Source organism: Cervus canadensis, chromosome 16, assembly GCF_019320065.1.
Source record: "Cervus canadensis isolate Bull #8, Minnesota chromosome 16, ASM1932006v1, whole genome shotgun sequence".
In the NCBI taxonomy this organism is placed as follows: domain Eukaryota; kingdom Metazoa; phylum Chordata; class Mammalia; order Artiodactyla; family Cervidae; genus Cervus; species Cervus canadensis.
In genome coordinates this window covers 54,983,623-55,011,328 of record NC_057401.1, presented here as the reverse complement: position 1 = coordinate 55,011,328, position 27,706 = coordinate 54,983,623, and the positions used below count along the sequence as shown (strand labels likewise).

The following is a 27,706-nucleotide window of genomic DNA, read 5'->3' as shown; positions in this document are numbered from 1 at the left end:
AAAGCAAGAGAGCCTGGTACGTGAAGCAAATGAAAAGCATTTTAATATGTAGTATAATGTGAAGTTAGATGAGAACTGTTTTATTTGTTCATTCTATTTTTTGGTCTTTGAATTCAATGGTTCTGAACCTGAAATGGGCTTCCCACTTGGCTCTAGTGATAAAGGACCCACTGGTCAAAGCAGGAGGCCTAAAAGACACAGGTTTGATCTCTAGGTCAGGAAGATCCCCTGGAGGAGGGCATGGCAACCCACTCCAGTGTTCTTGCCTGGAGAATCCCATGGACCGAGGAGCCGTAGCGTCCATAGGGTCACAAGGAGTCGGATGCGACTGAAGCGACTTAGCACACACAAACCTAAGATTAGTCTTTGTTTTGTTCTATCAAGCTCTAGTAGTTTTTCTTTTTTGAAAGCGGCTGGCCTGACTTTCATAGATTTCTTGGCTTGGGCACTTCCAAACTGTTTGGAAGCTCAGCAGACGTGCACCCTCGTCTTCATGTGCCACCGCTGACGGCTCTGCAAATCCTGATGTCACAGCGGATGAGAACTAGAGAAGATCTCGTTCTGTCAGTAGGGCAGAAGAGGCCGATCCAGAGTCACCCAGGAACTTGCCTGGTTCACAGCTGATAAGCAGCAGAGATAGAACTAGGACTCTTGGCTCCTCATTTCTTTTGTTCCTTTTGTGCAAAGACCAGTGTAGTGAACTGTGAAATGAGCATGGTATTTACTGGCTTGCATTGTCCAGGCAGAAACCTGGAGCTTGTTGGGGGCAGAATGTAATGAAGACAAGTAGGGACACTAGAAGGACGTCGCTGCTGGCTCAGTGGTAAAGAACCTGTCTGCCAATGCAGGAGATGCAGGTTCAATCCCTGGGTTGGGAAGATCCCATGGAGGAGGAAATGGCAGCCACTCCAGTACTGTTGCCTGGGAAATCCCATGGACAAAAGAACCTGGTGGGCTACATACAGTCCATGGGGTCGCAAAGAGTTGGACACGACTGAGCGACTAAACAACAGCGTGGACACTGGAGGTCCTCTGCCATGTGAGGTGGGCAGGGGAGGCAGGCGTGGGCAGGCTGCTGGGAATGGTTGTACAGGTTTGCACTGCAGAACTCTGGGAAGTGTCGTTTACATCATTGCCCAGGGGGACTCGTGAGCCTGGAGAAGGGAAACAGTTTCCTTAGGTGACAAGAGTCCCTGAGCTGAGCCAGTGGGACTAAAGAAGATGCAGGGAGAGGAATGACTGTGCGAGAAACTAGGAGGGAAACTGATCGGGGTTAGGGGGATCCCCCTGGCAGGAGATGGGGGGACTGTGGAGTAGGTTTCTGGGAGAATGACAGTGTGATTCACCTGGGGCATCGGGAGAAAGAATGAGAAGGGACAGATTTGTCCCTTGTGGTAGGACTGCTCCCCGTGGGGAAAACTGACAGTGCTTAGGCCAGCACGGCTCCACACCCTGACATCACAGCCAGGCAGGAAGCCACGCTGCATCCCGTGTGTGGGTGGAAAAAAGCATGACCTCTTAGACTTCGGGTCACATTAGAGGCGGTTGTGGGGAAGCGTGCTAGAGGTCACAGTGAGATCTGGGATCTAACTCAAAGAAGTGATGAAACAGTGAAAATACGTGATCTCAAGCAAGTTGGTAGCAGGCTGGCATTCTTGCTGATTCCAGGCAGCTAACAAAGCATTCTCGGGACTTCCCTGGCGGTCCAGTGGCTGAGGCTCCGTGCTCCCAGTGCAGGGGATCCAGGGTTCAATCCCTGGCCAGGGAACTAGATCTTCCCTCAGGCCTCCACTGAAGAGCCCACATGCCACAGCTAAGACCCAGTGCAGACAAATAAATAAATACATATTTAAAGCAAAAACTCGTACTCTATATAATCTTTCATAGGTTAAAAATACGAGAGCCTTCATTCTTTGAGGTTAAGACGTTAGGGTTGAAAGAAGAGAATTGCTTTACACATAAAGACTGCTAAGAGCAGGATTCCTTAGATGTGGGCAGGAAGGGTTTTCACCTTCTGTTCCTAAAGCCCGGCCATCTGGTATCCCCGTTCTAGAAGGGGTGGGGAGAAGCCAGGCCTCAGAGAAGAGCTTTCAATATTAATGCCATGATGGGAAGTAAAAATTCATTTTAATACAGATTAAAATTTGAAGAAATAGGTCATATTTAAATAAGACATAGAGTTTGGGGAAATATCCCAGTGGGCAGAGGTTTCAGCTACCAAGGCAAAGGGTGAAATTTGAATATCTCCTGTACGTTTGGCAAAAAAGGGAAATTGTAGTCAGGATTAGGAAACCACATACTCTGGGGTATGTAAACAGACTAATGGTCAGATTAAGAAAATCAAGAAACTGAAAGCAATCTCAATCATATGCCGACCGTTTAAGTTTTACTTGAAGTAAAAATTATTTGAAAGCTATTTGACAGTATATGTGCACAGATCTCTCCCAAAAAAGTACCCCTCCCCCAAGAAAAGCACATATAAACTCTCTTAACAATGCAAAAACTGACATCTATTTAATACATACACAGCACTTGTTTAAATGCAACATATATTTTACACTGACCTCTACAATCAGTTTTAATCAAAGCTGCGCAAATATTTTAATGTGATTGGTTTCAACAGTTTAAATTAAATCCCCAGTTTTGATAAAAAACTGAAAAGCCTATAAACTGACAGCCATATTTAGAAAAATGACTCCTAGTACATTTGGTTTCATTAAAAAAAATTCTGGATTGCTGCTAATGTTCGGATCTGAAACAAAGAAAGAGGTAATTGTATTTTTCCATTGCAGGACCCTGTACCATGGTCTCCACCACAGATCCGACACAGACTGTTAGACCAGGAAGGAACCTTAGCAAGAGCGGCCTGAGCCTCTCATTATCCGGGTGACCAACATGTGGCTGGAGAGGGGTGAGTGATGTGATTTGGAAGGTCTCCTTAAATGAACAAGCACAGGCTTGTCAGTATTGAACAGAACCCCATTTGTGGCTCTGTCAAGGTTGCTGAAGCTGTATGACTGGTTTCTTGGTTGTTCTAGCTTTAGATACTTGCCTTCCGAATACATCACTAAACAAGCCAAATATAGCCCTGACTCAACTGTATTTGCCCGCAAGCCTTGCGAATGTGGTGCCCCTGGGGGTGTGGCCTGCTTCCTGGTGACTGGTCCATGCGGCAGGTGCTGGTAGGCTAGAGTTGATGTGAACTCTGGGTTCCAGCAGAGTGGCTTGAACTTCTTCAGTATCCAGTTCATCCAAACCGTGGGTCCCCCACATTCATGGCCCCACAACTTCAGGGAACCAGAGTCCACCTGGGCATAGTGTTTTCCACCCCTAAGGCACAATTTCCTGTCCCTAGTCCATGGCTGATGCACATCTGCCTCTAAATCTTATAGTAACGACCGATCTCCATACATCAGTGAATTTCCATGAAGCCAGACGGTTCACGGTAAAAGCATTTTTAGCAGGTTTCTCCCCATCTCCCCCTTCTTTAACCTAAGGAAACCATGTATCCTGGAGAGAGAAAGGCATTCTGGCTCTTGTGAGTTTCTGTTTTACATACACAGATTGCAGACGCTGATGCCACATCTTGCTAGTAAAGTGCACTTTAGGTTAATCTCCTAATTTAAAAAGAGGCCCCAAACAGAAACATGAGCTGAAGCTGTGGGTAGCTGACAGCCATTTATAAAAGTGCATGGATCTCATACAGTCTTTCAGAGACCCTGCTTGATTGCAAAGAAGCAGAAAAAAAATATTCTTCTGGAACCCCTTGTACTGGATGAAGATGATTTGAAAAAAAATAGACTTCGGACACGCATCTTTGGTGCTCTTCTTTGCTCAGAGTACGAGAGATGATGACAACCTTAATAGCCTCCTGTCTGGAGGAGAAAGTGAAGTGTCCAAATGAGATCTCACCATCTCCTCTTCCCTTGTGAGATCAGACAGCAAACTGTAATTCACTACATGTTTTCTGACTTCGGAGTGGGGTGTGGGCTATTCTGATTATGTAATTACATGTTTATTACTGTGCACATTTAGGTAGTTAATTTTAGACATTTACCCTTTAAAAGGGCAGAAGGGTCTTTTCGTGTATTTTTCTTTGATTTTTTCTCGACATCCTGTTTCATGTGTGGTTAGATCAGCTGATGAGTCATGTGATGTTTTGCTGCTTCAAAGGACAGAAATAGAGACCCCAGATAACCCCCCTGAGGAGCATCCTGAATGTTCACCACACACGTTGCTCAAAAACATGCTTTCCTACTGTTCAAGTGCTTTTTATGAAAGAGCCGAGTGGGGGCCGTGCTTGGGGGTGCGTGTCTCAGAAGGGGCAGGCAGGAGCCTACTTTTAGGGATGGGCTACACGTGAACCCAGACATCTCAACACTTACAAATCGCCACGAGCTATAAAGCCTTGCTTCTAGCAATTTTGGTTATATTCTTAAAAAAAAAAAAAAAAGATTTAGAACTTAGAACATGACAGCCCCTTTCCTGGACCGTGCATTGCTTTGATTGATGAAAACTTCATCCTAAGTTTAGAGGTCAGCTCACTTGCAAAGGGGCGTCCCCAATGGCTCAGAAAACATAAGAGACATGGGTTCGATCCCTGGGTCAGGAAAATGCCCTGGAGGAGGACATGGCAATCTATTTCAGTATTCTTGCCTGGAGAATCCCATGGACAGAGGAGCCAGGCGGGCTACAGTTCATAGGGTTGCAGAGTCGGGATGACTGAAGTGCCTGAGCATGCATGGACCTGCAAAGAGGCCAGAAACCTGGGTAATTGGTACATACCAGTTCATGCTGTCTTAGGCACTGGTCTGCATAGAGAGTTACAGATGGAGAAAAAAATGTTTAAATATAAGAAAATATTTTTCAAGGTAATGTCATTTGATACAACAATATAAATACTTGCTCAGTCTCTCTCCCACTTCAGTTTGAAGTAAGAAAAAGAATCCAGTCAGAGAACTGTTGAGTGTTTAAACAGATGTGTTTCTGGGAATTAAGGGTATAAAAATGTGCATCTCCCCCTACCCCTTCCTTCCAAAAGACCCCCAAATGAGGAGGATGAGTCAGGAGGGTAGGAAGCCATTAAGTTTTACACTTCTTGCTCTAAGGTGTCATTGAATAACTTTTCTGATGTTAGGGACATGCAGTAATTATCCTAACCCCAAGAGAGACCAGACAAGGCTGCCGGGAGGACCACAGAGCTGGCCCTTGGCTGGGAAGTGCCCTGGACTACTCTGTAGAGCTGGACCAGAGTGGACCCCCTGGGCCTATCTCCTCGTAGGCCTCCTGTGGTTATATATTGGGAGAACTCAGGGAGTGATAAAGTCTACTGTAGCCATGTTTACATGGTCCCACTTGATGTATTTTAAACCAACGCTGAAAATTTCTGAGAGTAATTGGCTGTCTCTGGACATTGCCAGAGCCAAATCACCTGCTAGAGCTAAAATTAAAAAAAAAAAAAAAAAAGCAAAACAAAACATACATGCAAAATCGAGAAGATGGACTCTGGAACAAGAGCAGCCGAGGCAGGCGTTGAATGGGCACCCCCTGGCTTTTAAACACGGTGACGTAAACCGGCGGCCTTCGTGCCCACATTAGAGTGCCAAGCAGGCGAGGGGCCCCAGCCATCGTGCAAACCGGGTGTGCAGACCTCTCGGGGAGCCCTAAGCTGAGTGGTGGCTGGCAGGTCCCGCCCCGTCCTGACTTTCCTGGAGCAAGCCCGGACGGCTTCCTCCTGGCTCAGATCTTAGTGTTTCATCGACACCTGGGATGCTGAGGTCCCGCTTGGAGTCCACCGAGATGCCTTGAGAATGACCTCAGTGGTGCCCCCCCAGAAAGCAGAGGCCACATGACCAGCTGCTCTTGACCCGAGCTGGCCCAGAGAAGGCCTTCAAGATGGGGAGACCACTGTGAGTGGTCCGTGCTCACTTCTTAGCATCTAAATAAAAGCAGCTGTGTGTCTACAGGCATGGGTCCCCCACTGAGAAAGCCACTTCTGGTCTTTTCATGATCCTTGACCTGAGACTCTCCAGGTAGGGCGCCCCCTGTCAGCTGAGTCACGTGCATGAGAAAAGAAACCTGTGTGGGGGGGAATGTTTCTTTGGGGGAGCCAAGTCAAAGGGGTGCCCCACCGTCCCCCTGAAATGTGGGAAGGAGACTCATCCCCATTCCTCTCCTGCCTGTCTTGGTTAGAACAGCTGCAGAAGAACCTGCTGGTGGTAGGTTTTGCTTTATGAGCTAAGGTGTGTGCTTGGGAGCCCAAGCTGTGACGTGAATGACTTAAGCAGCCCAAGCAAATGGAGGAAGGGCCGTGCACCTCAGGAGAAAGATTTGTACAACTGTTGCCCTGTCGTTGTGGCCTGGGTCTGGGCGTCCTTCCTGTGTTTTCTGAAACACTAACAAAATACCACAGTCCGTCCTTCCTTATCACCGAAGACGTCTCCTGTTGTTAATGCCGTGTTCTAGCTGCATAATGAAGACTCTAGCTGGTCTGCCCCGATCTGGAGGGAACGGATTGCTTTTTCAAGGTACTCTTTAGGTTCCAACCCCACAAGCATGAAATACTAGTCACACATGTTAAAAAATACTGCCGTTTAATTTTCTAGTCACGTATTTTAAAAAAGCCGATACAATTAGATTTCCCCCCCCATCTTCTCAGATCTGCCCCCTGCAACCACCCCAAAGTGATGCGTCTTAATTCTAAGCGGAAAAACCACTCAGAGGAAGCCCATGAGAATTTGTCCCCCAGTGGTCACCGGGTGTCCAGACGTGTGAACGAACCCTGTGAATGTTCATGGCTGACTCTGAGCCCTTACATTCTTTTTTTCTATGAGGAATGATATGATTACATGGCACTGAAAGCAATAAACGCAAAAGGCTTGACTTTTTCTTCTTTGCCTTGTGAGCGTATATTTCTATTCCCACTACGGTCTACATCAGCTGACCCATTTACACCCCTGTTACTCATAATGAAAAATAGTTCTCTTGTCACTGACCGACCCTTACATTTGTATACAAATGACAGAGTGTAAAACCACTGCAAACAAGACATACTGTTCATCGATACAACACGTTTCCACTGCAGGTATGTTGAGCACACAGGCAATCACCGTATTGTATTAGAGACGTTTTATTGAAAATGCGAAAATAGGAAATGTATTATAGCCTAAAATAAATTACATAACATATACAGTATATATTTATATCTTTAAAATATTTTTGTGTTTAGGTTCTTTCCGTCTAGGAATTTTGACTAAATCAAGAATTAAGTGAACCGTGTCCATAATTTTTTAAAGAAAAAACCCGCTTTCCAAAACTTAGAAAAATATACTGCACTGAATGGATTTCAAATGTGTCATTTCAGGGAATATCACATAGTGACTTTGCTGTTGTTTATAAAATGTCTTGCTGTCTCATGTGACGTGAGAGGCGAGTACAGAAGAACACTTGGAATTACCTGTACCCCAGGGTTAGGACTAACAATGGCAGAACCAGGTCATAAATCTACTTCCAAAGCGACGACATAGCAACCTGGCATTAGAATGCTAGATTATGATTTAAAGCTTCAGTTCACTTTATAAAGACTAAAATGTAAAGTTAGAATGCTCCTTCTCCCTCGCTTTAGTGCCATCTTCAGGAAAGGTGAGTGAAAAACAAGCCTTCGGGGAAACTCATGCCCAGGGACGCGGTGATGGGGGGACAGGCTTTGGGACAACTTTGACAAGGCAGCTCTCGTATGTACACGGCTGGTGTGACAGCGAGCGCACACGCAGGTCCACGAAGCGGCCAGGTGAATGCTGTCGTTGGCGTGTTGTGGGTGTGCTGCTCCCGGGGCACCTCTAACCTTCCCGCCGGAGATTATTTCCGGCCGTCCATCGGTCCAGCGCGTTTGCACATCCATTCCTCAGCGCGGACGGCCACCTCGGGCAGCAGCCGGACCCCGCCCTCAGCCCGGGTGTGGCAGGCGGTTTCAGGACGCCACGGTGGGAGGCCTCTGGGCCACAGCCCTTGGCACAGCCACGTGACCGGGAAGCCAATCAAAGAAAGCCGAGGGGTCACCTGGTGATTCTTGAGCGATGCGAGGGGACAGGGTGAGCCTGCGGCCTGCCAGGCGGTGGTGGCTGAGGGGGCGCTGGACGGCACAGCCGCGGTCCTTTGGTTCCAAGTGGAGATTGTCCGAGGACGGGTTGGGGGGGTGGGGGGCGACTACAAGGCGGCTATGTCTTTGGGGTTTTCACGAAGCGGGGGCATGAAGTCAGTTGTTTTGTTTCCACAAAGCAGTGGTGAGACCGTTCCACAGGTCCCCTCATCAGCATGGGCACACCCGGTATGCCAGAGTGTCCGTGAAACCTTTAGATCAAGGCCTCTTTTGTTACCCAAACAGGAAACCAAAAAAAAAAAAAAAAAGGAAGAAAACACGTCGGGGAGGAGCAGATGGCGGCGCTGGGGCATCACCTGGGCTGTCCCTGCGGCGCCCGCCCGGGGGTCGGGGGGTGGGGGGCGGCCTCATTCCTGCTCCTCCCGCATCTCCACGATGTCCGTGCCCTCCTCCGCCGGAGGTATGTCCGTCATCGCCGAGTCCTCCCCCTCGGCGGCCGACTCGTTCTCCATCTTCTTTTTCTAGACCAGAGAAGACGCATCAGCGGGGGCTGGGGCTGGGGCGGGGGGGACACAGCGTGGCAGAGGTCTCAGGGGACCCCTCTCCATGGACTTGGATTTTGTTTATGGTTGGGGGCGACCTCGTCAAGCCTGCAGTTTTAGGTCCGCGGGTGCTCCTTTCAGCGGGCTGACTCGGGACTTGGCTGTGTGCCTGGGTTAGTGAGGCACCGGCGGGGGTGGGGGGCTTCCTGTCTCCCATCTCCCCTCCCATCATCTGTGGAGACCTGGCACTGCCCGAGGACGCCACCTCCCGATGCCCTCCCCTCTCTTCCTCGTCATGGCCACGGGCAGCCTCCTACACCAGGGGCGAGCCAGGCCGGGGTGCGGTTCTGTCGCCCTCTCACCTGTTTCCGATAGACGTAGCATGCTGCTATGGCGACCATGGTGGATTCTCCCACAAACCCCGCGAGGAGGGAGCCCACGCCCAGGGTGGCTCCGTGTACCCTGGGAACGAGAACGCAAAGGGCATCTGTCTGTTAGAGCCCCGCGGAAGCACAGAGAACCAACACCCAGAAAAGGTGTAGGCGACAGATGGGTCGGACGATTGCCTTCGAGATCCGCCTGTTAGCGGTGCACCTAATAAATATTCCATCTGGGTGGGAGAGCGCCCTGGGACCCCCCTCCGGGCTCTGAGACTCCCACTCCTGCTCCAGGTCTCAGCTCAGCATCTGCTGCGGGAGGGGCACGTCTCCCCGCCCGCCCCGTGCGCCTGCAGCATCCCGCCCCTCCTCCCTGTGGAGTGCAGTTTCCCAATAGACGGGGTCCCAGGAGAGTGGGGATCCCTGAGAACAAGGGCAACACCCTCGCTCGCTCCCTTGCCTTTTTCACCTTGCCCCTGACCGCCACACCACAGTGGATGCTCAGTGCTGACCGTGTGTGGGTGGGCCTGACCCCCGAAAGTGCTTTTCTAGAATGGATCTCAACGGCCTCTAACCTGGTCTCCCTGGCAGAGAAACAAGGCATCACTCAGCATTTCTAACTCGAGACATGCTTGGGGATTTCCCATGAAAAAAAGCTGATTTGATCTTCTGGACAGAGTGCCTCGGTGAGAGCAGGATCCCATAGCTCCCCCCGCCCCCCCGCCCCCCCTTCACACGTACCCCAGGTAGGGCAGGACCACGAGGCTGGTGATGAGAACAATGATCCGCAGCACGGAGCTGGGCGCCAGGACGAAGGTCTTTTTCAGGGTCATCAGCCACCCGGTCAGATGGGCCCTCACGGTGACTGGAGGGAGAGCCAAGGACTGGTCAGCAATGTCCCCCCACCCCCCGAGCCCAACCGCGGCAGCACATCCCGGGTCCCCGGAGCGGCGGGGTGGGACCCAGGCCCTGCGGCTGCCGCCCTGGGCCCACCTTCCTGCCGGGTTCCTGATCCTCTGGGTTTGGAGGAGCCCCGCCCCCCGCCCCCACCCAACCTACCCTCCAGCCCCCGACCCTGCTCCGGGCGCAGCATAGGTCTTTAAGTGTCCTTTTCCCACTGTGATCACCACCCCTGGGCCGGGGTTGGGGGATGGAGGGGTGGTGCTCCCACCGCCTCATCCCCACCCAGCCTCAAGCTCCCATAACGCCTGTCTCGGAAAACTCAAGAGAAGAGCGGCGACTTGACGGTGGTCCAGTTTGATTCCCGAGCGGGGAAGCTGGACTGGTCGCCGGGTTTCCCAGCGCATGTGGGCGGGGCGAAGAAGGGGCGGGGCGAAGGAGGCCCGGCTCACTTCCGGGTTTCTTTCCCAGCCTCCAGACTGCCGGCTCAGGTCGGCTCCATCTGTCCACGCCTCACAAAGACCTCACAGCGGGTTCCCCGTACCCCATCTCCCCAGCCTGATCTGTGAGCTTCGGGAGCCAGGCAGGGCACCGGCCCTAGCGCCCAGGAGGGGCTCCACGGAGGGTGTGTCAGTGACCACCGGCTGATCTTGGTGGACATTTCAGTTCAGTTGCTCAGTCGTGTCCGACTCTGCGACCCCATGGATTGCAGCACGCCAGGCCAGTGTCCATCACCAACTACCGGAGTTTACTCAAACTCATGTCCACAGTTTACTCGACTCATGTCCATTGAGTCGGTGATGCCATCCAACCATCTCATCCTCTGTTGTCCCCTTCTCCTGCCTTCTTTCCCAGCATCAAGGTCTTTTTCAATGAGTCAGTTCTTCGCATCAGGGGGCTAAAGTATTGGAATTTCAGCTTCAGCATCAGTCCTTTCAATGAATATTCAGGACTGATTTCCTTTAGGATGGACTGGTTTGTTCTCCTTGCAGTCCAACGGACTCTCAAGAGTCTTCTCCAACACCACAGTTCAAAAGCATCAGTTCTTCAGTGCTCAGCTTTCTTTGTGAACCAACTCTCACATCCATACAGGACTACTGGAAAAACCATAGCTTTGACTAGACGGACCTTGGCAGACCTTTAGGTTTAATCTGAAACTGGGCAGGGTTTGAGGAAAGAGGAGGTCTGGTCCTTTATCCCAGGGAGGGGCAGCAGGAGGCACAGACCTATGGAGGGGGAGGAAGCGCTCACTCCTGGGGTAAACGCTCGTGTCCAGTTTGGAGGAAGAATTTGCAGTCTGACGTCGTGCTCCTCCAGCTCCTGGTGGAAGAGTTGAATTTTGAGGTCCAGGCGCTCACTTGGGTTTGGCTGCACAGGCAGGATGCTAACCTGATGGGCCCAAAGCCAGCAGGTTGCAAAGATAGGTGGAGTCGGCTGTCTTCAAGCCCTTGGTTTGACAGATGAGGAAGGGGCGTGAAGAGGAGATTCAGAGTCCTACCCCAGTCCTAGCTCCTAGGGACCTCCAGCCCCTCCTCAGTTCCAGACTGGGGAGTCCAGTCAACAGCTCCTGCCTTGATCTCCAGGTGGTGCCAACCCTCGGGTCCCTCAGTGTCCCGCCCCAACCCCAAAGACCAGGCAACACCCCAGGCAGCCGCCAGGAATGCTTGACATCTAGGAGCAGGGGCAGTTCCTGGTCTGACTTGGGAACAGCTCAGGATGGCAGGTGAGCTATCAGCCCCGGTGTCGACTGGCCCCACGGCCCATTTCTGACCACAGCTTTGCCCCTGGATTCTTTTCTCCAGCAGTCCTTTTAGAATCTCAACAGGTGCATAGATTTGTGTCACCAGTCGCCACAGTGAAGACAGGGAATGGTTCCACTGCCCCTGAAACGACTCATGCTGTCCCTTCATGTTCTTTCTACTGAGTCTGCAACCACTGTCCTTTAAGAAACAAATTATGCCTGTTCGACTCGCTTCTCAAACTTTCGACCTGCTGGATAATATCCTTGCATCTTTTTAATCCACTGTGAAACTTAACAGTGTATACATTTAATTTGCTTGGCACAGAACTGGTAATGTTTCTAAAGAAAGAAAACTGAATTAGGTGTGAGAGTGATTAGGAATTTTTCTTTCATTCTGTTTTCCTTTACCTGGAACGGGGAAGAAGGAGAAGATACGCAAGGGAACAACGCAGAGTTCTGCAAAGGCAAAGTCCACGCCGATGATGTCTATCAGAATCTTCTCGGAAACGTTGGGAGTCCAGAACATCACAAAACAGAGCTGCCAGGGGAAAAAGGACAGGAAGCAAGGTATTATTAGAAAAAGGTGTAAAGGAGTGAAATGTGACAGGTATTACATGGTTCCTGAGGAGCTAGGAAAGTGAACGTGCCCAACCGGGGGGCTGGCACATGGGTCCTCAAGTGCCACTGCCTTGCTCTCTTCTTACCTGACACAGGTAAGACCCTGGCCCATTCATCACACCTGCCCCACAGGGAGCCTGGCAGGGGCACCCAGGTGGGAGGCAGGCATCTGAGCACGTAGCCACACCAATGTGGAAAGTTTACATAGGCTGCTGGACAACTCAGTTCAGGGTGAACATGTGTATTAACATAATTTTTACAACTTTAACCAAATAATAAAAAGTGATCTGAAAGTATCTGCATGCATGCAGAACTCCACTGAATCAGATCTGGGAGTAGGAGAAGGGGTGGGGCAGGCTGGGAGAAAAACCACTACTGGGGGCCAGCCCCTAGGGGACTAACTTTTTAAGCTTTAGGTAGGTATAATCGATAGAAAAACTGAATTTAAAAATGTAACGATATAACTTTGGAAGAGAGTGTTAGACAAATGCCAATTTGTCTAACACTTGGCCAAGTTAAATGCCAATTTCATAAAATACTTCTCTGCTTTTCTTAAGATGCAAGTGATTCTTCTCTAAGATGAACGTGAATACATTATAAAGTGAATTGCAGTCTTTCGCTGGTGGCTCAGCAGTGAAGAATCTGCCTGCCAATGCAGGAGATACAAGAGACTCGAGTTAGATCCCTGGGTCAGGAAGATCCCCTGGAGAAGGAAATGGCAACCCACTCCAGTATTCTTGCTGGGAAATCGCCTGGACAGAGGCGCCTTGGCGGGCCATAGTCCATGGGGTTGCGAAGTGTTGGACACGATACAACAACAGAAATAGAGCTCTGAAGTTTTAGAATATGGGCTCCTCTGTCCGTGGAATTTTCCAGGCAAGAATACTGGAGTGGGCTGCCATTTCCTCCTCCGGGGCATCTTCCTGACCCAGGGATCGAACCACGTCTCCTGCATTGGCAGGTGTGTTCCTTTCCACTGGCACCACCTGGGAAGCCCATAATAACGATCAGGCTTTGGGTAAATTAAGTTTCGTGGAATTAGACTGGTCCTATTACCATGGAGAAGGAAATGGCAACCCACTCCAGTGTTCTTGCCTGGAGAATCCCATGGATAGAGGAGCCTGGTGGGCTACAGTCCACGGGGTCGCGAAGAGTCGGACACGACTGAGCGACTTCACTTTATTACCATGTCATGTTGAAATTCATAAAAAAGCACCTTGGTGGATCTATTATAAACATGTTTCACTTTTATAAATGCAATGGAACTTTTATTCTATCTTGTATTTTTCAACATCTGCGAAAATATTCCATTTGATTTTCAAGGATGACGGACATACTGTCATTTAATCCTATTGCTTGATGCCAGTACTTCCACTGCATATTTGACAAGAAGGGAAAAATACCTCCTTAGATCTAACAACTCAGAGCTCAGAGGCTTTATTACTGAGTGGCCTGGACAAGTGGCCCTGCCATCTTTTCCCACTGCAAAGCTGGTTACCAGTTAGGCATTCATGCCTACAGCCGAGGTGTGGTGGCAATTTCACAGGACACCTTCATAACCACACTGAGCACAGCGCTGGGACTCAGCTCCTATTCTTGACTGGTAGCTAGATCGTCCCTCCTTCCAAATATTTCCCACAGCTATAAAGCATTAAGTGCTAAGTGAATATCACCCAACTCTGGACTTGATCAGGACTTATGGAGGATAAGCTATCCGGGCTTTCCTCACTGGCTGGAGTGAGCTCTCTAGGCTGCATTCTGCTAAAAAAAAATTTAAACTTCCAGGAAAGTCATAGGCAGGCTTTACTTAGTTTGTAACCAATGATTATTTGAATATGAGATAATGCAGTCTCTCTGTGCCTTGCAAAATCACTGTAAAGTGGCTTTTAAATGACAACAAGCTGAGGAAATAGAAGGGGGGAACTGCATGTCAGAAGGAAGGTGTGAGCGAGCACCTGCGACCAAGGTTAGTTCCTCCCACCAGCTTCTCGGCACCGATAATGTCCACCTGGAGGCTTTCCGCTGCCCTGGAGGAGGAAGTCCAACCTCAGGCCTCAAGATACTGAGTGCATCCATATGACCGGAGACACTGCCATAAGTACCCTGAGCAGGTGACTCTAGTTCTGGTCCCTTGAGAGCAAAGCAGTAAGGCTTGATGGATCTCTAATAGAGCTTCTCAGGAGGGAGGCTTGTTGTTAGACCTAAGGAGGTATTTTTCCCTTCTTGTCAAATATGCAGTGGAAGTACTAGCATCAGGCAATAGGATTAAATGATAGTACGTCCATCAACCTTGAAAATCAAATGGAATATTTCCCCAGATGTTGAAAAATACAAGATAGAATAAAAGTTCCATTGCATTTATTGATACATCATTTCTAAAATTCACAGTGTGGTTTAACTTGGTACCAGTAAGCCCCTCTCTTCTCCACGTGGTACCCGTCTGTGCCAAGCACACCCTACAAGCCCCTATCAAGGCCATGTGCCATCCAGATGCTTCTTCAGAGTTTTCAGCCCCATGCACCTCCAGCCTAGGTTGGATCTTTCTGTTTAGTCGCTCAGTCGTGTCCGACTCTTTATGACACCATGGACTGTAGCCCACCAGGCTCCCCTGTCTGTAGAATTTTCCAGGCCAGATTACTGGAGTGGGTTGCCGTTCTAGAGCAAAGTAACTGAATACTCTCAGTCTGATCTGGGCCTCAGCAATCACAGGTTTAAAGAGAAGAAATACCACATGGATCAATGCTTCCTTTCCTTATCTCCCTCAAGTCTCTCAATTTGACTCTTAGCCTTCGCCAATCTGACCCATGCTTCCATTGTGAAAATGCTCCTTGCCTTCCAGCTTGCTTCTTAAAAAAAAAAAAAAAAAGACTGGTTCCAGTCTTTTGCCCAGAAAGGAATACATGCAACTCAGAATTAGGTATAGTGTTGGTTACAAGCTGCAACACCTATTTGCAGGTCAAAATTTTCCAAGAAATGTACTGAGCCCTAGCATTGTAATCAGATGAGATTTAACCAGTCTGTTTGAGAGAACAGGAAACTCTAGAAGGTAACCTAACAAAGACTATTTCAGGAAAAGTGTCTTTCTGATGCATTCACTAGAGTAGTTTCAACTTAGCTTATGCCCTCTGAGTTGACCAGAACATGCTGTGTTCTTCAAATATTTGCAGAGCCTAATGACATTGACTTTTCCAAACCAGAACACAAACCTAATAAACTGCTGACAGTGAAGACGATTTGTTTCTTGGAGTCGCTGCAGGGTTAGGTTTTCTGCTGCTGAGTTTGCAGTCAACATTATCTCATTAGGAAGCAGCCAGCAAAACAGAACAACCCACTCCATGCCCAGATCTTGGTTTTTCTGTTTATTCTCTAATAAAAAGAACCAGGGCTCCTTGGAGAAACAACTTATTCTAGGACTAGGGTGGGAAATGTACAAGATGATCAGCTTGAAATACAGGAACCCAGAAGAGAGAGATCCCAATAGCAAAGCTGGAGGTGTCAGAACAACTAAAAATGATGGAGTTGTGACCACAACACACGATAAACACTCATATACAGATACAACTTTCCTGGGGCCACAGTGGTAAAGAATCCGCCTGCCAGTGCTGGAGATGCAGGTTCAATTCCTGGGTTGGGAAGATCCCCTGGAGAAGGAAATGGCAACCCACTCCAGTATTCTTGTCTGGGAAATCCCATGGACAGAGGAGCCTGGTGGGCTACAGTCCACGGGGTTGCACAGAGTCGGACATGAGTTAGCGACTAAACAACAACGAAGAACTATACTGATATAAGTAAACAAATGGGGGGACTTACCTGGTGGTCCAGTGGTTAAGAATCCAGCAGGGAACATGGGTTTGATCCCTGGTCTGGGAACTAAGATCCCATATGCCTCGGAGCAGCTAAGCACATGAACCACAACGAAAGATCCCACGTGATCCAATAAAGATCCCAAGCACCACAACTAACACCCAGCGCAGCCAAATAGTAACAAATTAAGTAAACAAATAGGGACAGATCTCTAGCACAGAATTCCAAGTAATGTATGGAGCTACTTCCCTGGTGGCTCAGACGGTAAAGCGTCTGCCTGCAATGTGGGAGACCTGGGTTCAATCCCTAGGTCAGAAAGATCCCCTGGAGAAGGGAATGGCAACCCACTCCAGTACTCTTGCCTGGAAAATTCCATGGACAGAGGAGCCTGATAGGCTACAGTCCATGGAGTCGCAAAGGGTCGGCCATGACTGAGCGACTTCACTTTCACTCTCCTCTCAGGGAGGTGGGGCATATCACCCCACTTCTGAAGTGTGAGCTGATGACTGTAACTTCCCTCTAGAAAGAGGACAGGGAGAAAACCTGGCAAATATGGTCTTGGCCGTCAAAATTACATCATCAGTGACAAGTCACATTGATAGCATGCTCTCCTGATAAGATGGGATGAGAATGGCCATTTACCTCTGTGGTTTTCCCCTGGAAAGCCTATAAGCCCAGTCTAACCATGAGAAAAACCCCGGACAAACCCAAATTGAGGACCTAACCAGCAGTCCTTGAAACTAACAAGGCCACAAAGACCAGCCAAGTCTGAGGAACTCTCACAGACCAGACAAGGGTAAGGAGACATGGTAACATGGATAGGATCCTAGAACAGACAAAGGACGTGAAGAAAAAGCTTGTGAAATCTGAATAAACTGGCATGCATGCATGCTCAGCCTTGTCCGACTCTCTGCCATCTTTTGGACAGTAGCCCACCAGGCTCCTCTGTCCAGGGAAGTTTTCCAGGCAAGAATACTGGAATACCCCATTCCTTCTTCAGGGGCTCTTCCTGACCCAGGGGTTGAACCCCTGTCTCATGCATTGACAGGCAGATTCTTTACCACTTGGCCACCTGGGAAGCCTGAATAAACTGTGTGGTTTAGTTGATTATAATGTACAAGGGTTGGTTCCTTAGTTGTGACAAATGTACCATAGCAGTGTAAGACCAAGTGTGGGGTGAAGGGTCTGTGCTATCTTCACAAGGCTTCTGTAAGTCTAAAATAATTCTAGGCAATTCTCTGCCAGTCCACCTGGTCTTCCCAGGTGGTGCTAGTGGTAAAGAACCTGCCTGGCAATGCAGGAGACCCAAGAGACCCAGGTTCGATCTCCAAGTCAAGAAGATCCCCTGGAGAAGGGATAGGCTACCCACTTCAGTATTCTTGGGCTATCCTGGTGGCTCAGATGGTAAAGAGTCCGCCTGCAATGCGGGAGACCTGGGTTCGATCCCTGGGTTGGGAAGATCCCCTGGAAGGGGGCAGTGCAGCTCACTCCAGTATTCTTGCCTGGAGAATCCCATGGACAGAGGAACCTGGCGGGCTACAGTCCATGGGGTCACAAAGAGTTGGACATGACCGAGCGACTAAGCACAGCAGAGCTAGGTTCCCAAATAGGTGAGAGTGTGCAGGAAGAGTGAAGGAAGCCCCGACAGAAATAACACTTCTGGGCCTAAGATGCTACACTCTGACTCAACATGACTGGAATCACACAAGGGGCATCTCTCTCAAGATCTTCCTCATCTGGAGTCAGTCCCTGACCACCCTTGGACTGAGTCTCCTTTCCAAGAACTCGGGATTGGAATTCGAAGAAGCTAATGGTCTCCATCAGCATTTGAACTCAGAGAACAACCAAACCCAGCATGTTGGGACATCCGTTCCCACACGTCCAGAGAGGACTCCTTTCCATGAAAGAGCACTACCAAGGACTCAGGTTTTCACTTAATTTCCAGAAGCTGTTGGCCATGCTTTTGAGGAACTCACAAAGCTGTCTCCATTACCCTAGGTAATCAGGATTAGCACTGTCAGACATTCTGATGCCCTGCAGTTAGAAGAAGTGAACTACACTGCAGCTGTTTTGAATTAAAATAGTCCGCCCTGGGCATCAGTTTTATTTGGAGGTTTTACTGAGAAAGAAGGGTTCAACTTATGTTTAATTAGGTTTAAGTCTCCACTGGGTAAACCAGTGGTTAACTCTCAACAATGCCACATGCAAGGTGGTGGTTACAGGCCTGGCTCAGGATTGTGCGCTAGATAAAAAAGTTGATTTACACTCTGGCGCCAGCTCCTTAGTGCACCTCGGATGACCAGATTACAGCATGTCTGTGGCCCAGGCTGAGGGGCCCGAGATCTGTACAAAATGCTCCCATCAGTGCCAAGCACAGCGTAGGTGATCGATCTTAGCTGTCATCATCGTAAAAGGCTTCCTGGGACCACAATATAGCGCTCATTGTGGGGTCATCGGCGGGTGTTGAGCTTAGCATCGATTTTATTTTCCTCTTTGTGCTTTTTCATTTTCCACAAAAACCGTGTCTTCTTTTTCTGGTTCAGAAAATATTTTAGAATAAAAGAGAACCCTCTTACTGTCTTTACAGATTAAGTCAATCAGGGCTTCCCTGGTGGATCAGACAGTGAAGAATCTGCCCGCAGTGCGGGAGACCCAGGTTTGATCCTTGGGTCAGGAAGACCTGCTGGAGAAGATCCACTCCAGCATTCTTGCCTGGAAAATCCCATGGACAGAGGAGCCTGGTGGACTACACAGTCCACGCGGCCGCAAAGAGTCAGACACACCTAAGCAACTAACACTTTCCCTTCACTTTTCATCCGCGCTGCTGACAGGGACGGGAGCAGTCTTACTTCCGAGGGAGGAGCACCTTTCAGAGGTGGCTGACGGCTCAACGTTTACAGCGAGGGTCTCGGAAGTGCCTCTAATGTCTGATTTGATTTACTTGGGGATGGGGGTGGAGGGCAAAACAAGGCTGGACACTGTCGGATACCCACACGCCTGTCTGGCCTGTTCTCAGAGAGAGCTGACGGAGGCCAGAGGAATGCCATCGGGCCTTCTGACTCTCAGCTGCACTTCGTGTTGTCTGTCCTCATGGGGGTGGAGGGTGGGGTGGGGGCGTTTCTGAAGGGTTTTGTAGGTCATGGTTGTGACTCTGGGAGCCTTGGGACATTGTGGATTGGAAGAGTGATATGATTGGATTGTTACTTTGACAGGCTCTCCAACCCGGAAGACTCATTGGAAGGACGGATGCTGAAGCTGACGCTCCAATCCTTTGGCCACTTGATGCGAAGAGACAACTCATTGGAAAAGACCCTGATCCTGGGAAAGATTGAAGGCAGGAGGAGAAGGGGATGCCAGAGGATGAGATGGTTGGATGGCATCACTGACTCAATGGACCACTGACCCAGCCTCTGAAACGGTGAACAGTCACGTGGGCATGGAGACAAAGGGGCATCATTGGAGCAGGTGATGGAAAAAAATACTTCAGTGCACGAGGTAGGACCGTGAGTATTACAACAGGGTACAGTGAGGAGCTACATATAAAGGGGGACTTTTAATGTCAGGTCAGGCCAATAAAAATTTTAGTAAACTGAAACAGATGGAGTAAACCACATCTATTACTGAGAGAAACAGAGCTTGGTTTTCGGTTAAGCCGGAGAGCATGGCAAGGCTTTTTAGAAAGTGTTTGTGTACTCCCTAATATTCTCGGTGTGGCTAGTTGATAGCTACAGTTATTATTATACATCTACCTGGAATACTTTCTCACAGGGGGGCTGATGCAACCATCAATGGTTACAGCACATTTCTGATAAAAATACATTTTCAGATTTAAAAAATCTATTTAAGAGTATGAAAATGAAATCATCTGTCATCATTTAGACTTAGTGAAACTGCCATATACACATAAGAGCAGTTGGTGCACCTTTCAGATATAAGATGATTAAAATTCTTGGTAACACTAACTAACACTTGGTAAGTGTTAGTTGCTCAGTCATGTCTGACTCTTTGTGACCCCATGTATGGTGTGTAGCCCGCCAGGCTCCTCTGTCCATGGAATTCTCCAGGCAAGAATACTGGAGCGGGTAGCCATTCTCTTCTCCAGGGGATCTTCCCAGCCCAGGGACTGAACCCCGGTCTCCTGCACTGCAGGCAGATTCTCTACCATCTGAGCCACCAGGAAAGAACTGATTGGTAGGAGTTGGTGGAAAGAAACAATATGCTTCAAACAGCAGGGGGCGCCCTGCACCAAGCCCGCAGATGGAGCTCTGGTTGTTCACTTGTGCCCATCCCATCTCTGCAGAATGTTCTTCCCTTACACGATTTGAAGAATGTCTAGAGAGTTCCAACCTTAGCTTATGCTGAGCCTTTACTTTTTTGACTGTTAACAGTCAAATTGGAGCTTGCTAGAGGCTGGGAGTGGGGATGAGGGGATGGAGAATTATTGTTTAACGGGTAGAGAGTTTCACTTTCCCAAGATGCAGAGTTCTGGGGACGGATGGCAGTGACAGGTGCAGTACTGAACTTAAGCAGGGGCTAAGTTCAGTGCTAAGTTATATGTGAGGTGTTTTTTTTTTTTACCACAGTTTCTATTGGAACCTCTTTATAACAACCCAATATGCTTGTTCATCTGCTAATTATTTTAAAAATGCACTGTGGACTGTTTGTGGGAATGTAAACTATGACAAAGACTATGGAGAACAGTATGGATGTTCCTCAAAACACTAGAGTTGCATATGATCCTGCGATTCCACTCCTGAGCACATATCTGGACAAAACTATAATTTGAAAAGATACATGCATCCCTATGTTCATGGCAGCACTGTTTACAACAGCCAAGACATGGAGACAACCTGAATGTCCATGAACAGATGAATGCATAAAGAAGCTGTGGTGTGTATATATATTAGAATACTACTCAGCCATAAGAAGGATGCCATTTGCAGCAACATGGATGGGCCTAGAAGTTATCATGCTAAACGAAAAGAAAGAAAGAAAGTGCAGCCGCTCAGTCGTGTCCGACTCTTTGTGACCCCATGGACTGTAGCCCGCCAGATTCCTCTGTCCATGGAATTCTCCGGGGAAGAATACTGGAGTGCATTGCCATTCCCTTCTCCATATAGTAAGTGAAGTAAGTCAGAAGGAGAAAGACAAATACCACATGATATCATTTATATGTGGAATCTAAACCATGACACAAATGAACTGATCTAGGAAACAGAAACAGACTCACAGACGTAAAGAACCGACCTGTGGGTGCCAAGGGGGAGGAGGGGTGGAGAAGGGATGGATTGGGAGTTTGGGATTAGCAGATGCGAACTATTATATATAAAATGAATAAACTACAGGGTCCTACTACTGTATAGCACAAGGAACTACATTCAATATCCTGTGATAAACCACAATGGAAAAGAATGTGAAAATGTGTGTGTGTGTATATATATACATACATACATAAATATATATATATATAATGACTGAATTGCTCTACTCCAATACTTTGACCACCTGATGTGAAGAGCTGACTCATTGGAAAAGACCCTGATGCTGGGAAAGACTGAAGGCAGGAGGAGAAGGGGATGACAGAGGATGAAATGGTTGGATGGCATCACTGACTCGACGGACATGAGTTTGGGTAGACTCCGGGAGTTGGTGATGGACAGGGAGGCCTGGTGTGCTGCAGTCCATGGAGTCGCAAAGAGTCGGACATGACTGAGTGACTGAACTAACTGTAAATCAACTATACATCAATAAAATAAATGTTAAGAAAAGAATGCACGTGTGGATTTGTACTGTCATTCTATTACAAGATAGAGATTTGGGGACAAGTCTCAACTTTTTGTCTCCCCCAAACAGGCTAACTGATCCCTCAAATCTCCAACTAATGATGACTTAAAAAGTGAACGCTGGACTACTGAAGTTTTGGAGAGAAGCGTGAAGGTGGGCAGAGGTGGAGTTCAGGGGAAAAGCACTTACTCTTATCAGCAATTTACTGTATGCCAAGAGCTTTCCTTTGATGTTGTTCAGTCACTAAGTCATGTCTGACTGTTTGTGACCCCGTGAACTGCAGCACGCCAGGCTCTTCTGTCCTCCACTATGTCCCACATTTGCTCAAATTCATATCCGTTGAGTCAGTGATGCTATTCCACCATCTCATCCTCTGCTGCCCCCTTCTCCTTTCACCTTCAATCCTTCCCAACATCAGGCTCTTTTCCAATGATGTCATTCAACCCTTAGCCCAACCCTAGGATCGTGGTATTGTTGAGTGGGGCCAGGAGTTCGACCCTGGCCGTGGGGACTCAGAAGCCTTGCTCCCCCATGTTTCTGGGGTGTCTGAAGGTGCTCAGCTGGCCAATGGCACCCAGTACCCAGAGACTGAGAGGGGCACCAAATGAGAAAGTCTTCACTTCAGCACCTTCGGTCCTTTTCGTCCTTACCCCACCCCGCCCCCATCCACAAGAGGTCCTTCTCTTCTCCTGGATAATCTGAACAATGAGAAAGCAGTCTCGGGGCACGGGGGTGGGGCGGCCAGCAGAAACAAAGCCGCAAACAGGCCGTCCTTGTTGGCGACACAGACAGGACCAGCATGGTACCACGGCTGGAATAAGGCTCGTAGTGTTCACCACCCCGGCGGCTGAGGGACAGCTCGTGGGTCCAGTGCAGTCACAGGAGTGAGCCTGGGTCACCCTCAAGAACTAATCATTTTTTTTTTGGTTTTTGAAGATTTTTTGATGTGGATCATTTTTGAAGTCTTTACTGAATTTTTTATAATATTGCTTCTCTTTAGGTTTTGCTTTTCGGCCCTGAGACATGTAGACTCTTAGCTTCCTGACCAGGGATCCAGCTGGTACCCCCTGCATTGGAAGGCAAAGTCTTAGCCACTGAACGACCAGGGAAGTCCCGCAGTGACCTTTTAACTCTGAGCACAGGAGGTGGTCCTATGGGATGGTGGCTTTTGCTCTTCCTTAGCTCAGATTTTGGGCCTTTCCAGCACCTATGAGAAGGACTCAAGGCTGAATGCTTGGCTGAGATGCAGCTATGACTAGAGTGATGCAACTAATTAAAGGGGATTCTTGCTGTGCTCGTTGGATGCTGACGTGTGGACGCAGACACATCCTATCCTGTGACGCATCAACAGAGGCGAAGTAATGTGCAGACCAGAGCACGTGAGACTGTCCATTATATTTGTTGTTGTTCAGTCACTTGGTCATGTCTGACTCTTTGCGATCCCATGGACTTCTGCACGCGAGGCTTCCCTGTCCTTCACCTCTCCTGGAACCTACTCAAACTCATGTCCATTGAGTCAGTGATGCCCTCCAATCACCTCATCCTCTGTTGTCCCCTTCCCCTCCTGCCTTCAGTCTTTTCCAGCATCAGGGTCTTTTCCAATGAGTCGGCTCTTCGCATCAGGTGGTGGAAGTATTGGAGCTTCAGCTTCAACACAATATGGACATGGAAATAGTGGGGCTCACCTTGAACTGCAAGATGCAACACTGATCCTTTTTAAAAAAACCTTTTTCACTGGAGCAGAGTCGCTTTACAATGCCGTGTTGGTTTCTGCTGTATAGCAAACTGAATCAGCTCTATAATCCCCTCTTTTTTGGATTTTTCTTCCCATACAGGTCACCATGGAGCACCGAGTGGAAAAACTGATCCTTACGTGATGAACAAGTCCCCTAGCTGCGGGAAACTGAGGCTGTGACAGGCAGGGCTGGACAAGCCTCCTGTGACTGGTAGGCCGGGCATTTTCTGGTGTTTTCTACCGGCAGCCGCCCTTAGCTCAGCTGCGCAGGCCTCGCGGGGAGCAGGTGGCCAGAGCTGGCCTGGCGGGATTAGAGGTGCTATAAATACTACCACCGTCAGTGAGCTCGCTGCCTTTCAAAGGTGGTGGCCACTCGGTGGGAGGTGGGGCAGAGGGGACGCGGCAGAGCGGAGTCGTCTGCATCTGTGGGATTTGTGCTTCCCAGGACTCACCTAATGTGAACAGCAGAAGCAGCATTTCAAGATTAGCTGAATCTCCCCCCAAGGGATTATCTCAGTGTGTCCCAGAGGAAGACGCTGATGGAGTAGATTTTTTTTTTGACTGCTTCCTTCTCTGATAGAAAGCCTTTTTGCTTTCTTTCCCTGAGGGAGGGTCCCTCTGAGGCCCTGAAGTTCTGAAGCTTTAGGACACAAATGTTTTAAACGTGAAACCTCAGCCCTTTATGTTCTGCAGTGGCCACCATCTCCTGGACGGCATGTGATTTCCGTGCTGGCCTTGGCAAGACGAGACAGGCACCTAACGGTGTTGCAATTCCAAGCTCGGTTATTACAGAGCACACGCTCACCTCCTCCCTCTCCGGCAACCTGCCAGCTAACCCCTCCCCGATGAGGCTGAGCTCGGAGGCCGGGGACCAAGACGAAGAACAGTCTCATTGGATGGGATCACAGCCATCAGGGAGGGGATGGCCACTCACGTGGGAGTGACCACGTCCTGTTAAGCTCACAATAACCAGGGAAATTGAAAAAAAAATGAAATATAGCGATTTCAAAATTGGTGAGAAAGAGGCAAGGAAGATCAAATAAAACCAGAGTTTCTGAAAGGAGCTGGAATGCTCTCGGAAGAGAAATTCCTGCCTACCTGCCACAACTAGAAAGAACAGGTGGTCCCCAGGCTGCTCTTGGGGGTGGGGAGGGAATGTGCCAGGTGGGGAGGAGGTATCTGCCATCTCCCTGCCTTGGTCTGCCAGCTCACAGGCTCTCTCTTCCCCAGTTCCTGGGAGGTGAGCCCAGATGAAGTCTAAGAACTACCACCTCCAAGGGCTTGCAATCTTGTGGACGAATAAAGTCAGGAGGGTGAAGCCCAGATGGGTGCAAGTGCTGAGATCCAGAAAAGAGCTTTAAACAATATGTTCAAGGTAAGAAAAAGAAAGGGAAAGAACCACTAGGGTCCAAGGATACATTCCAAGCCCCCCAGCTCTGAGTTTGCCTTTTCCATGAAGGAGGGTCACCTTAAAACAGGTAAGCAAACATGGTTAAAAGGAATTTGAAGACCAAAAGTAATGAGAGGGAGCAAAGCACTTTGTCTGTGCAAGTCCTAGATAGCTAACAGCATCTGTACTGAAAACACTTGTAGACGTGGCAGAAAAAGTGATTGCAGAGATTCTAGGAGCTCGAGGTGGGCAAACCCCCTGAAGATGGATTCGAGAAGGGGCCAGCCCCCGACCACCATAGGAATATGGACAACCGGGTCTTACCAGCTCTTGTGTTCCACCTTCTAACTGGCCTATATGGCTAAATGAAAAGGCCCATGTAGCCTTAGGCTGCACTGATGAGAATTATAAAGTCAAAACCAGACCAATTCACTCCATTAGCTCAGGTCAGACCTGATTCGGAGTTTGTGCTCCATGTTCTCAGAGGAGAATCAACAGGAACAATTCAAAGAGCGGAACCGAAACACCACAGGGTCTGGAAGCCAGGCTGTTAAAAGGTATCGAAATAGGCTCTGGCTATTTGAAGGGCTGCCACTGAAAGGTGGATTAGATGGACTCTGTGGCAAACGGCGGGCTTCCCTGGTGGCTCAGCAGGTTAAAGAATCTGCCTGCAAGGCAGGAGCCACAGGAGACATGGGTTCGACCCCTGGGTGGGGAAGATCCCCTGTAGAAGGGCATGACAACCCACTCCAGTGTTCTTGCCTGGAGAATCCCATGGACAGAGGAGCCTGGTGGGCCACAGTCCACGGGGTCATACAGAGTCGGGCACAACTGAGTGACTGAGCATGCAGGCATGTGGCAAAGGACAGAAAGACGAGGATGACGCCCCATCAGCCCTTCATCCGGGGGACATCATGTCACCACCTCCTCCCTGCTTCCTAGGTGGTCGGATTCTAATTACTTCTACAGTTTTGATTCTACAGGGACCTACTGGTTTCCGCAGCAATCAGTTTGTTATTATGACAGTGTGCTTTATACGTGTATTCGGTCAAAAAATAATTACTGGGCACCTGTCCCATGCCAGGCACTGGGTATATATTGGATTGGTTAAAAAGTTTGTTCAGGTGTTTCCATCGGACGTCATGGAAAAACCTGAATGTACTTTTTGGCCAACTCGACACAACAGCACACAGGGCGGAGGTGATGCCAGCCTCACGGTGTCCCTGCAACGACAGAGCGTGGCGTCGTGATGGGGGGCTCGGGGACAGCAGCGGCCGCAGGGTGTGGGAGGCCGGCTGACCACGTCCAGTCCCAGTCCCAGGTGCTGGCCGAGGAGGTGGGGAGCGGGTTTCAGGCAAAAGAGACGACGTGGGCAGAAGCTTGGGCAAGAGAACACACAACGTGATCCTGCAGTCCCAAGCGCTCTGTGCGGCTGGAATGGGGAGCAGGACGTTGAGATGGGCCTGGTGTTGTGTGCTTCAGGTCTGGGTTTACGTTGGTACCAGGGAGCCAGTGGAGGGGCCGTATGCCGTCCGCTCCACGAGGGCTGGTTTGGACGCGGTGTGCGCGGAGCCCCCCTGGGAGTTGTGGTCCCAGAGGAGGGGGAGCTATATGAGCAGAAACAAGGGTGTGCTTAGTCGCTCAGTCGTGTCCGACTCTTTGCGACCCCATGGACTGCAGCCTGCCAGGCTCCTCTGTCTATGGGGATTCTCCAGGCAAGAATACCAGAGTGGGTTGCCATGCCCTCCTCCAGGGGATCTTCCCAACCTAGGGATCGAACCCAGGTCTTCATCATTGCAGGCAGATTCTTTACCAGCTGAGCCACCAGGGATCCAAGGAGTGGATCGCCAAGAATCCTGGAGTGGGTAGCCTATCCCTTCTCCAGGGAATCTTCCCGACCCAGGAATCGGGGTCTCCTGCATCACAGGTGAATTCTTTACCAGCTGAGCTACCTGGGAAGCCCAGAAAGAGGGATACAAGGTGGCAAATGCAGAAGAGGGAGGTCCCAGGGGTGTTTAGGAGGAGGCCAAGACAGGGTTCTGTGCCCAAGTGGACCTCAGGGTGAGGAAAAGGGCCAAGCCCGGGAGGAGCCCAGGCTTCTGGTTCTGGCAACTCCAGGCAGAAGTCCATGCTGGTCTCTGAAACACGGTATGCAGAGGGGAAAGAGTGCCAGCCATAAGCACCCTTTGGGACAGGATGGGCGGGCGCCTGAGGGAAATCAAAGCACATCTCTGCGAAGGAGGCAGTTAGTGTTTGGGTGAGAAGCTCGGGAGAGAGATGGGAGGCAAAGATGCTGCTTCAGGAAATCAGCCAGACGGGCAGCCAGAGTCACATTCTGCAGAAGGAGGGCTGAGGAGGGAGGAGGCTGTTTGGACAGAGGGAGGTGTCCACCTAGAGTGAGGAAGAGGAATGTTCCAGCCAGGAGCCTGTGAAGGGATACTCAGAAAAGAAAGTGAAAGTGAAGTTGCTCAGTTGTGTCTGACTCTTTGCAACCCCATGGATTGTAGCACATGGAATTTTCCAGGCAAGAGAACTGGAGTAGGTTGCCATTTCCTTCTCCAGGGGATCTTCCTGACCCAGGGATTGAACCCGGGTCTCCTGCATTGCAGGCAGAGGCTTTACCTCTGAGCCACCAGGGAAGATAGAAAGGAAGACGGCAAAGCAGCTGAGTGGAGAGCCACCAAAGCTGCGGGAGATGAGCCAAGGTTGTGGACGGC

The 27,706-nt window shown here is 49.4% G+C and overlaps 1 protein-coding gene and 1 long non-coding RNA gene across 2 annotated transcripts in view; one reads left to right on the top strand and one right to left on the bottom strand.

Moving 5' to 3' along the window:
- Positions 1-6,576: 6,576 nt before the first annotated feature.
- Positions 6,577-27,706, bottom strand: part of ANKH (ANKH inorganic pyrophosphate transport regulator) — a 160,868-nt gene continuing 139,738 nt past the window's right edge. Inside the window, exons 9-12 of the mRNA XM_043489077.1 lie at positions 12,067-12,196; positions 9,759-9,882; positions 9,003-9,102; positions 6,577-8,619 (exon numbers count right to left, since the gene is read on the bottom strand). Of these exons, the coding sequence (XP_043345012.1) occupies positions 8,506-8,619; positions 9,003-9,102; positions 9,759-9,882; positions 12,067-12,196 (468 nt within the window). The 3' untranslated portion in view covers positions 6,577-8,505. The remainder of the gene's footprint in view (positions 8,620-9,002; positions 9,103-9,758; positions 9,883-12,066; positions 12,197-27,706) is intronic.
- LOC122454527 lies at positions 12,143-20,767 on the top strand. Its single transcript, XR_006273429.1, has 3 exons — positions 12,143-12,225; positions 19,293-19,575; positions 20,664-20,767. It is a non-coding gene; the product is annotated as an uncharacterized LOC122454527 (long non-coding RNA).